Below are 20,251 nucleotides of genomic sequence, written 5' to 3' on the forward strand. Positions count from 1 at the left end.
AATGACTTCAAGTAGCCACTAGACATCAAAAACTATTAAGCAAATCAAATCAAGTTATACAAAATATTAGAAAAAGAGGGCCACTTTGTACAACCGAAAAGCATTTTCTCAAGAATATAAAACCATCCTAATATGGAAGTGGTGTTTTTCTTTCTGCATCCTCCGCATCAAGTGTGAAAGCTATTGATTGGGAAAGGTGATCAGTGTTTGTCAGTCCAGATAAAAGGAGAGTAGAGGGTTGGGATAAGACATTTGCTAAGACCCTTATCATGAAGAGAAAATGGAAGTAAAAAGCTAAAGACAGTATTTCCAGACTAACGAAAAATTTGCAGGACCCAAATAAATCTGAGAACTTTTATTTTGCAAGGATAGTTTGGGGGGGGGGCACTACAAGGTATACATATACACAGATCTTTTTGATCGTGGAGAAATGTTCTGCTATTGTGATCCTGGTCCTGTACTGCCCAGGGCCAGGACTGCAAAACTACACCCCACCTAGGCCTAGAAACATCACTTCCGGTTTCTGGCAAAAACTGGAAGCGATACTTTTAGGATGTCTGAGGGCTGGAGAGTCCGAGCACAGCCCCCAATAGGCCTCCAGAGTCCTCCAGAAGGCCTAAAAATGTTAGTTTTTCCTGAAAACCAAAATGATGTTTTTATGCTTTCTGGAGGCCTCAGAACGCCTTCCAAGTCCCTGTAAAGAGGCCTGAAGAAGAAGAAGAAAAACAGGTGGCAGGGGAGGAGGTTGTGGCAGCACCCCCCCTCACTGGGTGGCACCCCTGGCCATTTGCCCCCTGACCCCCCCAGGTACTCCAGTGAGGTTCTGAAATTTTACACAGTAGTACAATAAATGTCCAAAATGTGGTGAATGTAAACACTCATGTATGCACACTAACAACCCCAGATGAATGCAGTGAGTGTCAATATTTAGAAGTATTTAGAAGTAAATATTTCTAAATTTTTCAGATATACAAGAGTGAATGCTGACATTTATATGATTGTCAATATTCAGCAACATAACTAAGAAGTGGAATATTCATAACATTTATTGCAAATTTTCAACATTCAGGTGTGAATGTTAACTGTCTATCTACACTTTAGACATTCACTGCAATAAAACAAATATTAAAAAAATACCAATAGTGACAATGCCTTTGAAATACGCTGGGAAAGTTCATCATTTGCTAGAACCTGTGCAGACACAAATAGCACTTGCTACATTCACTTCTCTGATGTAAGCATTCACACTTGCAACTAGAAACATGGAAGCTGTTTGCCAGTGGTAAAATCACATGCAGATGTGGTAAGCATCTGAATAAAACCACAAGGGTAGGGCCTGTTGTGTAGTTCCTTACCACCTAATTATCTCCCGGTTGGGAGGGAGACAAGAAAAGGGTTGAAGCAAAAGGACAATCTCAGCAATGTTTGTTTGCTGCGACGCATATTCCCAGTCAGTAAAAGCAAAAGCCATCACATACCCAGGGCACAAATACTTTAGTCTGCATGCAGCTTCTGAGGATTAACGCCACTTCATTTTATCCTATAATTTGATTCTACAGCTAGAAGTTTAGGAAGAACAGATATTTGAAGTGTGTAAACTCTGAGGGACACCATACCCCCGCTATGCTGAAATCACTTTCATATTTAGAAAGTGCAGCAACACTGAATGAAAGAAGCTTTTCTGTGCTGCAGACAGATGTATGAATTAATGCAACTGTTCATCACTGCCAGGACGTGGAGAGTCTGCAGCCAGCTCAGGTTGGCAACAGTCTGCCAGCTCCCAAGTCTGCTCACTGATTCAGGAATAAGACAAATATGTCAGCACTACTTCTATCTTTTGATGATGATTATGACATCATCATCATCATGATTATGATGTCATTATTATGACATCATCATCATCTTATTATTATGTACAATATACATATGCTGTGTTTCAACAGAAAAGGATGCAAGACAATTACATAGCAAAAAGAAAACTGAACCAAAAGGACTCACAGTTCAAAAATGCAAGCATGAACACATGGAAGACATCACCAATCAGCCACTGGCAATATGCTAAGCTGAGGGGAATAGGAACAGTTCAGCTATCCTTACTAAATAGACAAGAATCATCCTTTAAAGAGTACCCCTTTGCCCAATTAGTTAGGATTTTAAAATGTGTATAGGCCCACAAGAAGAGAAACAAAGAAGAGTCTCATAGCTACTCAGTGTCAATATTTCCCACCCATTCCTTATTCAGGTGGAGTGCTGTTACTATAAAGCCCTCCTGTCTAGTTTTCCAAGACCCTCAAAAGCAGAAGTGGTCTAGGACAGTCCTATCAAATGTGGATATCGCTGATATCTATGCAGTCCATCAGTTATGTATTGAAGCCCACTTATTTGATCACCCCTTATTTTTGTGACCCCAGACAGAATGCAAGGCAGGGGAAAGAAATCAAGTATGTGGGAAGGTACAATATATGGTAAGCAGTACTGCATGTCATCCAGGGAGTATGGGTTTGACAGTCCTTCTGCTTTAGTTCATGCAACCTGAACATCTCACACATGCCTAAAACGTTCATTCAGTCAGAAATCTAAGTCACACATATTTTTTGCTGCATGTAGCCAATAACCTAAGCCTCTCTTAAACTGAGAGCTACCCTGCTGTGTGTGTCTCTGTTTACTTGCTATTAAAAAATACTGGTATTTGCATTGGGTTGCCCTGAAGAACTTCACCTGATGGGCAAAAAAGAGTGTTAAAGTCTGCGCCTGTTACTGACAATGATGCAGGCAGAGATTGGTAAGTTCTGCCCCAACTACCAAGAGATATTGGAATGGTAAGGGTCCTATTCCCCCTTACTGCTGAACAACTGGCCATGAAACCTTTTAATAACATAACAAAAAGGTCACCAAGAACAAATTTCACACTTCTTGAGCAAGCCGGTTTTTGTATAACTTCATAGCCTCCAGGAACAAGAGATGCTGAGAAAGCAAAGAGCACCCTAAATCAACATGGGGGGCTTTGTCACCCTTCCCTGAATCTCAGGGAGTATTTGGTCAGGAGCCAGTGAAGGTTTTTTTCATTTATAAAGTGGGTGCTTTTTGTGTGTTTGATGGATTGATGGAGGCTGCACAGTCAGAAACAAAGCATGAATGGCACAAACACACACTTTATTTTTGCACATTCAGCATTACCAGCTGCAAGCCTTCCCTGCAACAAAGGGCCTCCTGAATTGAAGAGGGAAAAGCAAAAAATGAGGCTACCATTTAAATAGGTAACCCATGGAAATCTACAGGGAGAAATGCTGAAAATGGATAAGTGACTCGCCTCCACCAAATCGGATCCAGACCCAGTCAAGCAAATGTGGTTATTAATTACCCAGATGTCAATTGGGTGCCCCAAAATTAATTTGGATCAACTGAAGTGGTCTCTGGCATGGAGCTCTCTAGACTGGCACATGTATTATCAGTTGGGATTAGTAGTGCCTGAAGTTGCTAGGTGCAGCATAAAAAATTTAAAAAGCAACAGGTTGTGCCTTTAGGTTTACAATCTAGAGGAAAAAAACTGGGCATATTAAGGAGAAGGAGGAAGTAAATGAGGAGAAACAGGATAAACCAAGGTGAATTGATCTGTTTTAAGGAGGTGCTTGCAAGTAAAAACAGGAGAGTTGCATGTTAGGTGTAATATTGTCAGATGGATGTATGAAACTTGCAAATGTTTGTCCACCTTCCTATCAGTTGTTGGCACTGATGTTTCTCTTACATTTGGGGAAAAAAAGTAAAGTGGACAGCTCCCTGGAGCACAGGGCAAGGGCACAATTGACCTAGAAGTTGTACACAAGCTCTGCTAATTGAGAAGCAAAGTTGGAGGGTTGCAGAATTTGCCTTGCACCTGAAAAACCAATACCTGTTCCTCTTTGAAAGTTTGCTTGTACGCAGCCTCAATCTCCTCCACAGTATTAAATGGGATACAATTCATCTCTATGTATAGGCTTGTCAAGTATCAAGGCTCTGAATGTGGAGCTGCCTACCTCAGGAAGTTTGTAACCCGCCCCCCCCCCAACCTTTAAGACAGCATTCAAGACACTCACCTGACCTTTCAGGGGTGAAGATGGCTTGAGAGTCATTTGTATCTGCTGCTGATAGTCTTAGCTGCTTTGCTCTCTGAGTAGTTTCTAATTGTTTCTATGCTTCTACTGTTAGCCACCTTGGGACTTTTAGTGAAAGGCGGGCTAAAAATGGATGGATGGATACATAAATACATAAAAGTAGTCCTCACAGCATGAGACCCACCTAGAGGCATTCTTTGCATTCTCAGCCAAGCTGCAGAAACTACTACCATAAAAACCTGTGCAGTCCAGCTGTTCACCTGCAAGCAAAATGCTTCCTAAATCTAATATAATAAAGATGGCCACAAAGGAATGTGTGAAAGAAATGCAAAAGAAAAAAGTGGAGATACCAAGGAAGAGGAGGAGGAAGAGACAGGAAGGGAAAATGTGAAAGAGAGAGCAAAAATCCAGCAGTAAAACGTATCTTAAAAGACAACAGAGAAGTCTCCAGTGGATTGTAAAGCTTTCCATAGGCAAAATGCATCACCACCTTGAGCATCCCGTGCTGTGTGTGTTTGAATGAACCTCGAAAGAGAAAAAGATGAAGGAGAAGTCAGACATGGAAATGAAAAAGAGACACTGAATCCCTGCTGCTCACAATCTCCATTGCTTTACAGTTGATTTATAAGTGAAAAGGCAGCAGTTTCTCTGCTGTGAGAGACATTTAGAAGCAAAATGCTTCAGAAATAAATGGCCATTTGTCATCAAAAGTGAAGTCTCTTTTCCTTTCCTTGTACATCTTCATAAATCCAGACCCAAATGGAAGAAGGGGGAAAGCAGCAGTAGATAGTACTGCATTCTGAATATTGGCAATGGAAGTTCAAATCCTTGTGCAGTTGCATAGCTCAAAGGGTGGCCTGAGTAAAGTCACCATCTGAACAGTCAGATGAAAGACATAGCACCTAGCAACTAGTATTCAGCACCTAGGAATCCACTCCCAGCCTTTCCTGTTTTATAACTGGGGATAAACAGAGATGGTAGATTGCTGCCATCACCCAAAGCCAGAAAACATCAGAGGTTTTTCCTGGCTGTCTTGAGGAGCTCTCTCTTCCACTACAAGGGAGAACTCCACATTTCTCCACATTACAATCCAGTCAGTAGCAAAGGCTGGTGATCTGGGAACACAGGGCAACCAACTCCCTCCCAACTGACAGATGAGGCAGGTTTTATTTTATTGAAAGGATGAAGAATACCAAGACAAAAGGTGTTAAAAAAACGGCAAAAAAGGTACTTGGGGACTCATACATGTCAGAGGTTAAAAAACAAGCTAAAAAAAATCAACACTTTCCCTAACCTAAGTACTCATGCTAGTCCAGGATCTTGTCCTTTACATTCACATGTAGCTGGGTAGATGAGCAATCCCCTCTGTTACACACAGCACACTGGATAAGAGACTAGGCAGATGAGCAAGGGCTGGGTGACCTCATAATCTTTGGGCATGAGCCAGGTTTTATGTGTTGGATAGGTAAATGGGGTAATCCAAGTTCCTTGAATTTCCCACTCTTTGGAGTCATGGTGGTTTCTGTCAAATGAGCTGGCTCAGAGTCAAGTTCTTCCTTTACCAGTCAGTGGGAGGAGGAAGAAGGGCAAACATGTCTACTGTATTCAAATGACTCAGCAGAGTCTTCAGGATGTGAGGTACCACAGACACCTCTGAGGAAGGTTCAAAACAGGTGAAAAAATAGGCAAAAAATAGTACAGTTGCCAAGTTATTCTTGGAGATTTTTTCCCCCCAGCATGAGATAATGTCATTAAGCCAAGGAGGCCTGTTATAGTCTCCAGGATGATTGCTTTTCAGTAATCTCCTGGAGATGGTTATTGGTTCCTGGAGATTCCAGGCCAATCCTGGAGTGCTGACAACTCTAAAAAAATAAGAGGAAAACAGAGATTTTTCACCATACAATCCTTAACCTTGTTCACACAGTTGTTGGAAACCAAAAATGTTGTTTTAAAGCCTGTAAAGGGATACAAGCAAACAAACCAAAATATTCATACATTCATACAAGAGAACTAGTTTCTTTTTCCAGGTCTCCAGAATACTACAAATTTCTATTTTTACTTACCATTCATCTGCATTTTGAGAATGAATTCTTTATTCCATTTATGGCTAACCTGCCATTCACTTTCACATATGATAGAAAGAAAATGGGGAGGGGAGTCTTTGCCAAAGCTGAAACAGCATCAGAACTAGGTTTCCACATTGTATGCTTTGCACCATACAGATGGCTATTAAGCATTTTACATTAGCAAACTGCTGTGCTATCAAGTGTGTTCTCATACAGCAACCCTGGGAGAGAGATCATTCTTATTCCTTTTTTATAGATAGGGAACTGTGGCTGAGACAGAAAGACAAGCAGTGACTTCCCAAATTAGTCTATGACAGAAATGGGGTTAGCACCAAATCTCCTTGATCTTTAAAAATTCTCATCTGTATTCTCAACACCCAAGCATCTGCATGGCAGCAAATTCAGTTACAGTTTGTGAGGATGGAGTTTGAGAATAGAATGACAACTCTTATTTCCAGCATGATCAGGAAGAAGCACTTCCTCTGCGTAGAAAGTAGTGACCAGTGCATGCAAATCACGAAGCTGAGCAGAGGATCCAGACTATTCCCATCTCAGACCTCCCATTTTTGAAATAGTCCAAGGGCCTAATCCTATCCCATTTTCCAGTGCTGATACAACCTCAGTGCAGCTCCAAGGTAAGAGAATAAGTGTTCCCTTAACTTGAGGAGGCCTCCGTGACTCCCCCACCCAACCTAGCAGCATGAAGTGCACACCTCATTGGCACAGCCACATCAGTGCCAGTGCTGGAAAGTTGGATAGGATTTGGGCCCAAGTCTCCCAAATGAAAAAGCTGTAGGCATTCCATTGCCAGCTGCCTCTCTGCTATTACCAAGATTGGATGATGCCAAGATTCTAAAGACTTCCCTCTCATTAGACAAAATAAGGAGCAGAACTCACCAAGCACAGTGGAAACATTATGGCAAACAGATAGAAAATCAGGAGGATACAACTTAAAAAGACTATTCACTGGCCCTTTCATAATCTGAGTGTTTGTTTCTGAATCAGGCTTACATCTATTTAAACAAGTTAACCCCCTAAAATGCACAGATATTCTCCTTTCTAACATTACTACACACATTTCATGCCATGTACAACTCTCAAGAATGAGTTTTCAAAGGATTTTCACCACCAGCCAAAAGCTTATCAAAGATGAACAATCAGATAAGCCTCCAGTCAGCCACAAAGGTTCTCCAGCAATTCACATCTATTACATGGCTAAAACATAAAGGGGAAGAGTTTACACATGTGACCATCTTTCAATGAAACATGGTCCACAGATTGTATTATTAAGATTTTCTATGTCAAGCTAGTCTTAACGGTTGTGACAGAATATGTGAAAGGTAGATAGCGCCTAAGCCAGGGGTGCTCAGTACGTCGATCGCGATCCACCTGTCAATCGCAAGGCAAAATGAGTCGATCGCAGGCTTATCTCCCGTCCACGCATCCCTGGGAGTGAGCCCCGTCCTGGGAGTGACGCTCCCTGGGAGTGACGCATCCCTGGGAGTGAGCTCCTGTCCACGCATCCCTATGAGTGAGCCCCGTTGACTCTACTGGGACTGACTTGTGAGTAGACCTGGAGAGGAGCCGCTGGCAGGCTTCTCTCCTGTCCACACATCCCTGGGAGTGAGCCCCGTTGACTCTACTGGGGCTGACTTACCTTTCCCCTGTTTTTGCACTGGTATGTATGGAGATCTGCCCCCCCCCCCAACTTCCATCTGTTGGTTCTGTGTGCAAGGGGTTTTGCACTGGTCTTGCTGTGATGTCTATATAGAGATCTTCCCTCCCCCATACCGTTCCCCTGTTTTTGCACTGGTATGTTTGGAGATCTGCCCCCCCCCCCAACTTCCATCTGTTGGTTCTGTGTGCAAGGGGTTTTGCACTGGTCTTGCTGTGATGTCTATATAGAGATCTTCCCTCCCCCATACCTTTCCCCTGTTTTTGCACTGGTATATATGGAGATCTGCCCCCCCCCCCCAACTTCCATCTGTTGGTTCTGTGTGCAAGGGGTTTTGCACTGGTCTTGGTGTGATGTCTATATAGCGATCTTCCCTCCCCCATACCTTTCCCCTGTTTTTGCACTGGTATGTATGGAGATCTGCCCCCCCCCCCACTTCCATCTGTTGGTTCTGCGTGCAAGGGGTTTTGCACTGGTCTTGATGTGATGTCTATATAGAGATCTTCCCTTCCCCACACCTTTCCCCTGTTTTTGCACTGGTCTGTATAGAGATCTGCTCCCCCCCCCCCACTTGTATTGGAATCGAGGAAGATCTGGTGAGGAGGTAGATGTGGTGTCAGCAGTGGCCCCTTTAAGGGTAAGGCCTGGGCATCCAGCAGAGTGTGCTGCACAGCTGCAGCCACTTGAAGGCAATAGGGCCCTCAGGGATATAAGAGCACCTGAGGCAGGAAAGGCTCCACTTATTTATGTGAGTCAGCCTTTTCCTACATGAAGATCATTAAGTCCAAGTACCGTTCCACCATGACTGATGAACATTTGGAAGCGTACTTGAGGCTGGCTGTCAGCAGCTACTGTCCGGACTATGCATCCTTGGCTGATTCACTTCAGTGCAAGTCATCAAAGTAAACTCAAGTAATTACAAAAAATGTTTATAGTTAATTATGTTGTGTTGTGCAACATTGGCTCATGCGGTTATGCAAGGTACACCAACATACATTGTACACAAAAATGTTATATGTTATGATGGCGCGAACATTGTAAAAAAACTCTGGTAGATCTCCGGGCCTTGCTGGGTTTCAAACTAGCTCTCGAGCCAAAAAAGTGTGAGCACCCCTGGCCTAAGCCATTTAGGGTGCAATCCTAACCCCTTATGTCAGTGCTTTCCAGCACTGGCATAGTAGTGCCAATGGGACGTGCGCTGCATCCTGCAGTTGGGTGTCACTCACAGAGGCCTCCTCAAAGTAAGGGAATGTTTGTTCCCTTACCTCAGAGCTGCATTGCCCTTATGTCAGTGCTGGAAAGCACTGACATAAGGGACTAGGATTGCGCCCTTAGAGATGGTTTAGTCATATTCATAAATTATTTATATGGGGTTTTTGGAGAGGGTGTAGCATGTGCATTCCAAGAAATGGAAATTTAGTTCCCATGCCTATTTTAAAACAAAGTTCTAACCACTCATTTTAAACTCACACACACAGTTATTAGGAGTAAAGCAGTGTACCATTGTGCAACACAATCTGTAGATTACCAGGCTCCTCCCACCATCATTCAACTTTGTTCCATGTGTGTGCAAGATGCTTATGGAAACAAACACTTAAATGAATAGCACTTTTGACATGTGCAGAGTGTTGCATTTAAAATACCAAAAGAAAAAGAACAAGCACTTTCTGAAGCCTGTTAAAAGTTTGGGATCAGCTGGAAGGGCAATCTGGATTTCAGTGCTAATTGCATACATTCTGATTTATCATAGAAGATTCAACTCCTGGCATTTTGCATTTGCTCCAAAATGCTGGCATAGCTGGAAGTGTAGGGGGAAAAACGATGCTGTAACAATCTCATTGTTTAGTGTCTGACAGCCTGACTAGCTAAACATCTGTTTGAAATATTAATAACTGTCAGATGGGAACAGCTCAGGGGCTCTGTACGGTTTCACACCATCTGTTTGTAGAATCAACACACTTAACATACACACACTTTAAAACATTTTGTCTGAGTTCTACATTCCTAGTCTGCCACTGTTTGCATATGTAGGTTGATGGGAGCTAGGGGAATATATCAGTCAAAGACCATGTGGGCTAATGGATTTGCGCGGGTTACTGAGTAAAGACACCAACTGAGGGCTGATTTCATGTTACACTGCAGGCCTGTTTGCCATTTGTCAACCATGTATTTCCCAATGAATCCCTATAACATTCCTAAACAAGCAGTATGTGTGTGCTAGATAGCTGCAGCCAATCACTTCTCCATGGCACATATCCTAATATATTGACTTTACCCCTCCCCACTCTAGACGGTGGTTTGTGACAAATCTGCAAATGCATCAACCGAAAGAGTGAATCAGCCCAGTGAGTTGAAAACATACAAGAAAGAATTCATGCATATTTAACCACAGTGGCAGAAAGGCACCTGCCATCCATTTGTATTTTATAGAAACCCCTCTTAATATTAGGTTTCTCGAAAAATTCTCAACTTCTATTACAAGCCAGAGAAGAAGCATACTTTTACAAATACAAATACACACACACACCCCTGACACACAAGCCCTTAGTGTACTTTCTCAAGTCCTTTGCGAAGCTATACATAGACTACCCATCATACTTTGTAGTCTAGGTAGAGTATGGAATCTCAGTTTTCCTGCACTATATGTTCCACCACTAACTTGGGAATTGAAATCCTGGCCTCTGTTTCTGCAAAGCAGCACATTGAGAGGAAATTAACCCTTCTTGTGTTACTGCTGTCTCCTACCAATACAAACTGCCCCCCATTCAGGATTCCAGATCCAAGTTTGCAATAGAAACATGGATCTGCAGCCCTCCTCCTTAACCTAATTATCTTCGTTCCACTGATAAAGCAACCTCACCAACTATCTTTATTTTGCTTGCCTTTTCTGCATTAGGTCCAACAGATCATGTTAAATCCAGCAGGCCTCAAACCGATCCTAGAATGCAAAAGCAGTAGAAAAATGCTCTGTCTACTCCATTTAACAGAGATTCTTTTGGAATATTACAGATTTACAACAGTCTTTGCCACAGCTGAATAATTTGTGACCAGGCAAGTTACCTGATCATGCAACTCCATTGGGAGCTAAGATTACCATAAACGGTTCAAAAATCACATGAAAGTCCAGCAAAAAGACTGTTGCCTCTGGTCCTCTGTGTGGGATTCACGTTCTGGATTTCCAGACATACCAGTTCAGCTCTGTTTCAACATTCCTGCTTTCTCCAGGATCTGCAGCTGATCCCTCTTCCTTCCCTTGCCAATCACTACTGTTTTTAGAATGACACATAATACAGTTGTCCACATTATTGGCTGACATGAGCTCTAGTTTATTTCCATAGCTATAGTCAACTTACGGCTACTGCTGCATCTCATTTGCTTGGTTCAGGTGATCATAAATGCAGCAGGAAGGAATGTCAAGTTCCAAGAACCAAGGAGGTTCACTTGCAGGCTTTCCTCTTTCCTGCTCTCTTCATGCACACAACTGTGAGGGGGAATCCAGGTTAATAAAACCACAGTCCCATGAGCCACCCATCTGTAAACTGTGGATGCAAAAGTTTACTGTGGTTTATAAACCAGCGTATGAAATCATCTTGGTTCCATATCCTGATTGTAAACTTCAATTAAATCACACCTTCCAGGTTCAGATGGCATGCAGAGCTGCGGTTTAACCAGGATTCTTGAATCACAACTCTGCACTGAGGAAAGAGGGGAGTGCATGGGCTCAGCTGCACTTATAATCCAACACACCATGGTTTGTTTCTCACGACTTTGACAACTGAGAATTAGGTTACCAGCTGTTGATGGACTAACAGCCAATAATCTCAGACTGAAGCAATAAAAGAGGAAGCATATACACAATTGACCTGAACCTCTTCTCATGATTTCAGATTGTTCCCAAGGTAGGTGATGCCTTTCCCTGCTCTCATGATCAACCAATGGCCTTATTTTCTGGAAAGGTGTGCTTAATTTGCCAACTAATAATTCCATTTAAAGGTAATATAAATCTAATTTGGGAAAATCAGTTGTCTTCCTTAGGACAGCCAAGATCACCAATGCTAATTTAAGTTATATATATCTTTTATTAACCACTACATAACATACTCCTGGATTGCCTGGTCATGGTGTGATGCACTCTGGTGGGTGACAGTAGGAGTTTCAAAGGGGAAGGCATAGTAAAATAAACTTTTTTAAGCAAATGAAGGGAAGAATGGCTTCAGCTTACCAGAACCCTCAGAACACTTGTTCCTACAGTGACATTCTCAAACAGGCTGATATTGTACAGGACTTGGCTGAAAATTGGACGGTTGTCATTCTCATTGATGAGGTTAATCTTCACCCGTGCAAAGCCAACATGGTCTGGCACGCTCTCATTTGCAAACAGCTGAGTGGAGACAAGAGGCAAGTGATGAGTGTGAAGCTTAATTTGTATATCATTTTTTTTTAAAGAAAGAAGCTCTAAACACCCCTGATTTCCTCTGATGGGCTCTTATGATAGCAACAAGCTTTTGCCTGGCAAACTCTGCAGCTTTTCTGTGCCACTGCACCTTTTTCTAGATAACAGTCCTTGAATAGTCCCCAGACTCTCCTGCCCTATTCTGAACAAGGAAGTTAAACCTTAGTGTTGCAACCCACAAGTACACTCTGATCTTCTCTGATAAAATATCATGTGGAAATTCAACCAAAAGAAAATGTAACTGTCATTCTGACAACATTAATAGATTTCTGCTACACTTGCTGTTTTCCAGTCCTTAGAAGGATCCTTAGGCACAAGTTTGCAGACTAGCTCAGGGATTCTCAACATTTGTTCCCCACTGTACCACTTCGCACTGCTCACCCACTGGAATACCACCGGAAGTAACTGGCAATGATGTCACTGCCAGGCACGACTGGATTAGGAGGCTAGATGCAATGCAACAAACACCAGTAAGAGGCTCAGTGAAGATGGGAGGTGTTTTCAAGTGTGCGAAAAGCACATGCTGGAGCTCTGTCTGCTGAGCCAAGCCTCCAACTACTGCTTGTTGCGTTGCACTGCTGGTCTTGCTGCCAGGCAGCAGAGGTCTGGAGGTCCCGGACACTACCTCGAATACCACTGGTTGAGAAACACTTGTCTAGTTTATGATCTATGCATCCCACTTTACAGATTGTATTCAAGTGTATTTTTAATCTTTGTGGTGAGAAAGATTGATAAACCTTGAGAACAGCAAGTTGGCAATGGGGGAAATTTTGGAATTGGACTATATCCAGTAGAAAGTCCGTCGTCGTCCCCGTTCAGTACACCACATTAATTACAAACTGCACTCCATTCTCTCTGATAGTTCACAGTGGTCTTAACCCCACCACCAGTCAGCTCTCCATGTTGGGTCCCCCAGGCCCTTTCCAGCAACTCTACACTTTTGATTGGGGTGGGGGGCTTACTAATGGTGCCAGAAGTGGTCTTAGAGGCCTTGCTAAGCAGAAAATGGTGTTCCTGAGAGTAGTTTACTCCTAAGGTTTATGAAAATTTAACAATCCTCAGACTTTCGTTAGGTATTTTCTATACTCTCCTTGGATCCTGAAAAAGCCACCTTCCTCTGCTCTAAGGTATCAATCAGACCTTCAGAAGCATAAATTGTGAGTACCAATATCATGGCTGTGACACCAGCATTAATGTTCCAGAGATCACAGCATAGGGATTTGCCACTATCTTAGCCTCTAACCTGCTAAATCTGGGCTGAATTTAATCCAAGGGTTTACACATTTCTATTTTATACCTTATACAGGTCCAGGAAAGCAGGGTTTTATTTATGCTCCCTTACTGGTGTATAAAGCCCCCACTGTCAAGACTAATAGCAACAGAGGCTGCTGGCATGATGTTTACAGAGCTGCTTTGACTTCTCACAAATTTACAGCTCACCCAGACACTGGGACGACGCTCAAGCAGGCAGCTGGAAAGAGTTCCACTGCTTGATAGGTGCATTTAAACCAAAGTTTTATAGAACATAAAACTTTTATAGCTCTAAAACATAAAAGGGGGGGGTGTTCTATTTAAGCTTCTGCAGCTGGGGCCCTAAATTTTGGAAACTAGGGCTCACAGCAGATTGCTTTCCATCTTCTTCCTTTTTTGGTTAAATTTTAATACTATAAATGCAGGCGGCAGCATTGTCTGAATTAGCAAGTGTTATAAAAGCCCTTCCACATGCGTCAGTTGCGTCCATTCCCACCTTTGAATAAGTTCACTACACAAATAGTTTGACCCTGCACCCAGCTATGCCAATTTACTTTTCTGTTAAACAATAAAGTGGAGATTATGAGATAAATGTAAAAACTGGATTCTCCATCAGATTTTTTTTGGTCAAACATACGGACCAAAGAGTTTTCAGATTCTGCAGTTCCTCCTAAAATTCCCACAGCCGGTCTGCAGCTGCTTTTGAGATTCATCAAGGAACTGAACGAAACCTGGAAATGTGTTCATGTCTGAACAAGAACAGATAGCTAGGTCTATTGTCTAATTATTCAGTTTTTCAGAAAGGTTGCACGATCTGGAGGACAGAATTTCACATAGGTTAGAATCATAGATTAGAATTGGACGGTACCTTGGAGGACATCTAGTCCAACTCCCTGCTTAGCACAGGAAACTGATATGACATCCCTGACAGGTGGCTGTCTAGCCTCACATGAAAATCTCCTATTAGGAACACTTCACAACTGCACAAGGCAAACTGTTCCAGTGCTGGACAGCTTACAGTTCAAAAATTCTTCCTCAAGACTACTTCATGTGTTCCAGGATTTTTCAGGTAATGATCACAAAACAACCAGTCTGGAGTTTCCTGATTGTCTTTTTTTTTTTTTTTTTTTTGATAGGACAGTATTTACTTGCCTCCAGCACTTCAGTCGTTCCCCAAGAGTCCTCAAAGATTATAGCTAGTGACTTGAAATCACATCCACAAGCTCCTTCAGTACCCTGGAGTGTAGTTCATCTGGTCTTGGAGACATACATTCACTTAACCTATCTACATGTTCCTTTACTATCTCTTTACCCACTTCGAGTGGTAATCCCCCCCTTCCCTGTTAGTGCAACTGTTGTCAGGTTGGGTCACCTGTTCCTGGTGGGAGAAGACAGATGTAAAGCTAAACTTCTCAAGTTTTCAGAAAGCTGTTGTGCAGCCACACTGGTTCCTTAGACACTTCTCTACATTTTTCAGGGGAACCGTTTGTTCCTTCGGTATCCTGATTTTAATCTGTTCCTAGACACACCGAAAATACCAAAATAGCGTGGATAAAAAATCAGTGGTTAGGCACCCCTCAAAGCCTCCAAAGATGACAGAAGCACAGCTCTGGTTGCCTTTGGAGGCTGTAAGGGGTGCCTAACTGCTGATTTTTTATCCATGGCAGCACAGCTCTAGATGTCCTTTGGAGGCTTCAGGTTAGGCAGAATCTGGCTCAGTGGCGGTCTGGGTACCAGAGCCAGATTCGTGCACGGATAAGTAGGTTCAACCTGTAGTTGATGTCCTCATCACTCTCCTGGCTTGCCTTCTGGAAAGCTTCCTGTTTTACGAAATCATTATCCATGACTTCTGCTTGGCTGGATTCCCACAATGGTATTGTTCTTATTCTTCTCTCCTTTTATTCTTACCTAAAGACGATGAGGTTTTTGATTCCTCAATTTCTGTTTAGATGTACATACTCTTCAAATATAATTCAGTTCCCTCTCCATTTCTGTTGGGTCTGTTCCTTTTGAGAAAGCTACATAATATTCCACTTATGGGTCTCATCCCATAGCTTTCTGTGATGCCTAGCAGACAATGCCTTCCTTTTGCTTTCCATTAAACAACTACTACAGCTGAGTTACAGCCCAATTCTGAACTTCCCAGTGTCCAGGGCTACAGCGGCACCAAAAAGGCTGCTATTCTACCTATGGATGCTGGGCAGCCACTGGCAACTCCCAACATCAACAGTGGGAAAGGGACATTTGTTCCCCCAGGTAAGGTAAGAAGCCCTGCAATGGGTCTACTAGACTCTGCACTGGTTCTTTAGCTGGTGCAGAGTAAAGCAGCCTTGTGTCAGGCAGAGAGGTCAGATGCGGGTTATGGATCTGGTGAAGGGACAATCAATTTAGTTTATTTTTACAGCCAAAAGAATAGCTGTCCCCCCCCCCCCAAAGTTACACAGTCATATCTGAAAAACAAAACATAACTCATCAGTTTTAGCCACATTGTTACTGTCAGCAGTGGGTAGATATACAGTACTGCAAGAATTTGCAAGGGCTATCCAAAGCCTACCCACTGAAGGAAGGTACTGAAGGCCAAGACAAGTTTTTATTGTTTTGTTTTTTTATGACTATGCACTGGTAAGCCATTTCGGTGATGAACATAAATGTATGGAAGGCGTTAATATCAGACAACAACCATCCTGGGATATATTCAGCAAGAGAAAAAATATATTTGTTAAGAAAATGTGTGCAGAAGCTTAATACAGGTGTGCTTTATTAAACATCTGGCACTGCTCACACGACCCAATTCCACCAATGCTTGGCCTATGGCAGAGGAACTATAAAATTTATGAAGATAGGCAAAACGCATTTTAAATATCTCATATAAGGCATACCTAGAGAGAAAGGAAACATGACAGCCACATGTTAAACAGATTTGGAGAAATAAAATTCTGAAAAGCAACGATTTTCAGCTGCTGTGCCGTGGCACACTGGTGTGCTATGAATGGTCTGCAGGTGTGCCATGGGACTTTGGGGGGGGGGAGAGTCATTTATTAGTAGATATACTAGCATTCTGTGACCTTTCCTAGAAAAAGAACATGGGCAAGCTTTGACCCGTATGGCTTCTTTGCTGCACAGTGTTACTTCCAAGCCCAAGTGAAACTCCAGTTCTGGATGCTCAGCAGTGTCAAGCTCCCTTCTCAAACAAGAAGAGATGGGGCCATTTAATGTACACCAACCCAAGTCAATAAGTGAATGAGTGGCAGGGCCAAGCAGTTCAAACAAAAACCCAAAGAGGCATGGTTGTGGCTTTTTGGAAGCATTTAATTGCATTGGGAGAATGGACAAAAACCTTGCTGGTTTTATTTTACAAAGTTTGTCACTGCTGAGGAAAAACATTGAAAAGAATACCCCTCACTTGATGTACCTTCCCTGGAATGAGTGATAGATTGGTTTGCGTTAAGTGTTTGTGAATCGGCAGAATTAACTGTTGCGGAAGAAGATGAGATGACAGAATCAGACACAACAGAGAATTAAAACTGAAACATTCATTAACACAGTGCTTAAAATATTAGTTATTAAATTTTAAACACAATCTTAATACTGATTTAAACAAAAAATATACAGGTTGTTCCTTCTTATCTGCAATTTTACCTTCTGTGAATCTGACTCAATGTAAACAGCCACCTTGGATGAGAAAGACCCTGCCCTTTTATTTTTTAAATAAAAAGTATGTTCTTTTAAATAGCAGTTTAGTCTCTAGGGATTAGAACAGCTATTTCTGGGTTGCGCCGAGGTCACAACCTCCTCCCTTAGTCCTTGGTCACTCCAGAATGCAAAATGTAAGCATTTAATCACTTCTGTGTTGCATTCTTTTGTGTGCCATGGCCAAGGAGGGGGTTGCTTGCCTTGGCATGACCTGAAAATAGCTGTTCTAATCCCTGGAGACTGCCTGCCTGATACTCTGCCATGGTAAGAAAAGCTGTTTTTTAAAGGGAAACTTCAAAAAAAATTAAGTGGATTTGACTATCTGCATTTTTCAGCATCCGCGGGGATTCAGGGTATGGAACTCCAGCGGATGATGAGGGTGGACTGTATCCTTATAAAAGTGATGGTGTGCCTTGACAATTTTAGCACCTTGTCAGTATGCTGTGAAATGAAAACGGTTGAAAATCGCAGCTGTAAAGGGGCAGAGGAAAACGTCTTAGAAATGGACTGGTGCTGCTTCTCTGTATACAGAAAGAAGATGGTGATGTTTATCTAAACTGATCCAGCAGGATGGGAGCACGGGTACAGATATATGTACAGATAGGCAATTTCATAGACATCTTCAATTTGAAACTGGTGTCTTTAGCCAGTGGAATGTAATGGAAATACTAGTATGTTGTAAGCTGGCTAGTTGCTAGTATCTCTACTTAAGTCCCTTTCCCCTCAGGGATGTTTGTATGGACTTTTGAGAAACTTCATATGAAGGCACTTACTCTCTTAAATCATGCTGCACAGATGACAATGAAGATGAAAATTGAATTGAATAGTTGAATAAAATTAAATAGTTTACTGTGTTACTCGTACACAGCACATTCTATCATCAGATTTCAAAATCAGACATTTGATACAGACCTTTGCCCAAGATTCTGAGTCAAAAACTTGGTTGTAATCATAAAACAAGACTGACAGTCCCTATCTGGTAGCACATAATCCCTCTCCCTTCCCGTTCTCCAAAATGCCCATACATCCTTAGAGGAATTCTTACAGAAAATTCATAGCGGAAGATTGTCTCAAAATCCAGTGGTACTGCAACTCTAATCCGGATATCTGCTTTTCCTTGAATTGAAGTTGGGGAGATGATGAAATGGTTGGAATTGTTTCCCACCAGGTAAACTTCAAAAACACTGTTGAGCCCCTAAAGAAATAACAAAGACAGAAGTATTAAAGTAGAAAGAACTTGAGCTGATTGATTGTGCACAGAAGTAGACCATGTATGCTAAATTCATGAGAAGGTCTTGCAACTCAGCAGAAGAAAAATGATAACACAAACTAGAGGTGCAACAACTTAAATAAGAGAAGAGCAGAAAAGAGGTGGAATACACAGAAGAGGAAATACGGAATTAGAACAAAAGAAAACAACTGCAATAATTCCATATGATCCCCATGGAAAGGGACTAAAAACATTAGCAACAAAGCAGGGCCTTTCCCTTCTGCTGGAACATAATGAACAATAAATGCACATGGACAGCCCAATACTAACTCCCCACATGGCAATGCAATGGCACCAATGCAACATCTGCTGCATTGTATGGGGGAGTTTGGCCATGTTGAGGCTTCCTTGGAGTAAGCGAGCATTTGCTCCCTTGCTGCAGAGTAAGCCCAAGCAGCCACAATGGGTCCAACTCACACCTGCATCAGCTTTATAGCTGGTGGAAGTTCACATTAACTTGTGAAGGGGGATCAGGCCTGGGAAGGGGATTAGGATTCAGCGGGCACTGCCCCCTTCCTAGGCCTGATCTGCCCTCTTCTCTACCCTACTCCTGCCCCCTGTGCAGTCTTACCTGCTCCAGTGGGCATCTGGCATCCATCTTAGCTGCTGATCCAGCTGCTGGCCACTTATGGCAAGGTCTAAGCCACATGCATTGGTGCTATCGCATTTGCAACAATTGTAAAGCTGTTTATGCCAGCATAAAGCATATTCTGCCAACATAAATGCCCAACAGGATTGGGCTGTAAGTACCCAAGATATGTACTGGTTCCCTCCTGGAGGTCTGCCTGAAAGCTGGAATGTATGTAGGTTGAAACAGCTTGCTCTTGCTGGCCTAGAACTCTAACACCTGCACAAAAGCAGCACAAGAAATGGACCATACTTATGCCAAAGTGGTGATACAACTATCTGTAACTTGGATGTCCCTAAGGGGCAGCCCAATCCTATGGTTCCCGGCACCCAGAGGAACAGCAGTGCCAAAATGGTGACCACTGTATTCTGCCAGTGCTGGGAAGTCACCAGAGGTCTCCTTGGGAGAAAGGGACTTTTGTTCCCTATCCCTGAGGAAAGCCCCAGACCCCATAATGGTACTTCTGATGTCTGCACCAGCTATTTTGCCAGCGCAGACTTGAAGCCACAGGTCCCACCCCCCTCCTAGGTTGATTTCTCCCTCTGCTTCACCTTCCCCAACTTCCCCAAAAGGCTGCACCATGACCCTTACCTTGCTCTGGGCAGCAGCCCGGCATTCTCCACTTGGCACTGGCCCGGAACCAGTGCTCCCTACTTCAAGGGTTCCATAAATGTGCTTTATGGCATGTTAACAACACCCAGTGCTGGCGCTGGAGCTCAGTGCCACTGCTAGGGCCCAACAGGATTGGGCCCTAAGGGAGCCAGTATATACAGAAAGGAAAGTGAAGTTCTTAAATTGATTGCTTTGCCCCAAAGGGACCACATGAAACAGTCTTAAAATTATGAACTAATAGAACAGTGCTAACTTCATAATTACCCACAACATACTTTACCCATGATTAGAGGTATTTGAAAATGATGTTACTTACCTTACTCAAAAGTAAGCCCATTGTGTTCAGTAAGACTCAGGGCACAATCCTAACCAATATTCCAGCACTGGCATGGTGGTGCCAATGGGACAGGTGCTGCATCCTGCAGTTGGATGTCACTCACGGAGGCCTCCTCAAAGTAAGGGAATGTTTGTTCCCTTACCTCGGAGGTACATTGCCCTTATGTCAGTACTGG

At 42.8% G+C, this 20,251-nt stretch overlaps 1 protein-coding gene across 1 annotated transcript in view; it reads right to left on the reverse strand.

The window, feature by feature from the left end:
• The window catches only part of CDH23 (cadherin related 23), a 453,381-nt gene that overhangs the window by 205,375 nt on the left and 227,755 nt on the right, over positions 1 to 20,251 (reverse strand). The window contains exons 12-13 of the mRNA XM_066621404.1: positions 18,275 to 18,424; positions 12,055 to 12,213 (exon numbers count right to left, since the gene is read on the reverse strand). Of these exons, the coding sequence (XP_066477501.1) occupies positions 12,055 to 12,213; positions 18,275 to 18,424 (309 nt within the window). The remainder of the gene's footprint in view (positions 1 to 12,054; positions 12,214 to 18,274; positions 18,425 to 20,251) is intronic.

The sequence above is a fragment of the Tiliqua scincoides genome, chromosome 3 (genome assembly GCF_035046505.1).
Source record: "Tiliqua scincoides isolate rTilSci1 chromosome 3, rTilSci1.hap2, whole genome shotgun sequence".
NCBI lineage: Eukaryota > Metazoa > Chordata > Lepidosauria > Squamata > Scincidae > Tiliqua > Tiliqua scincoides.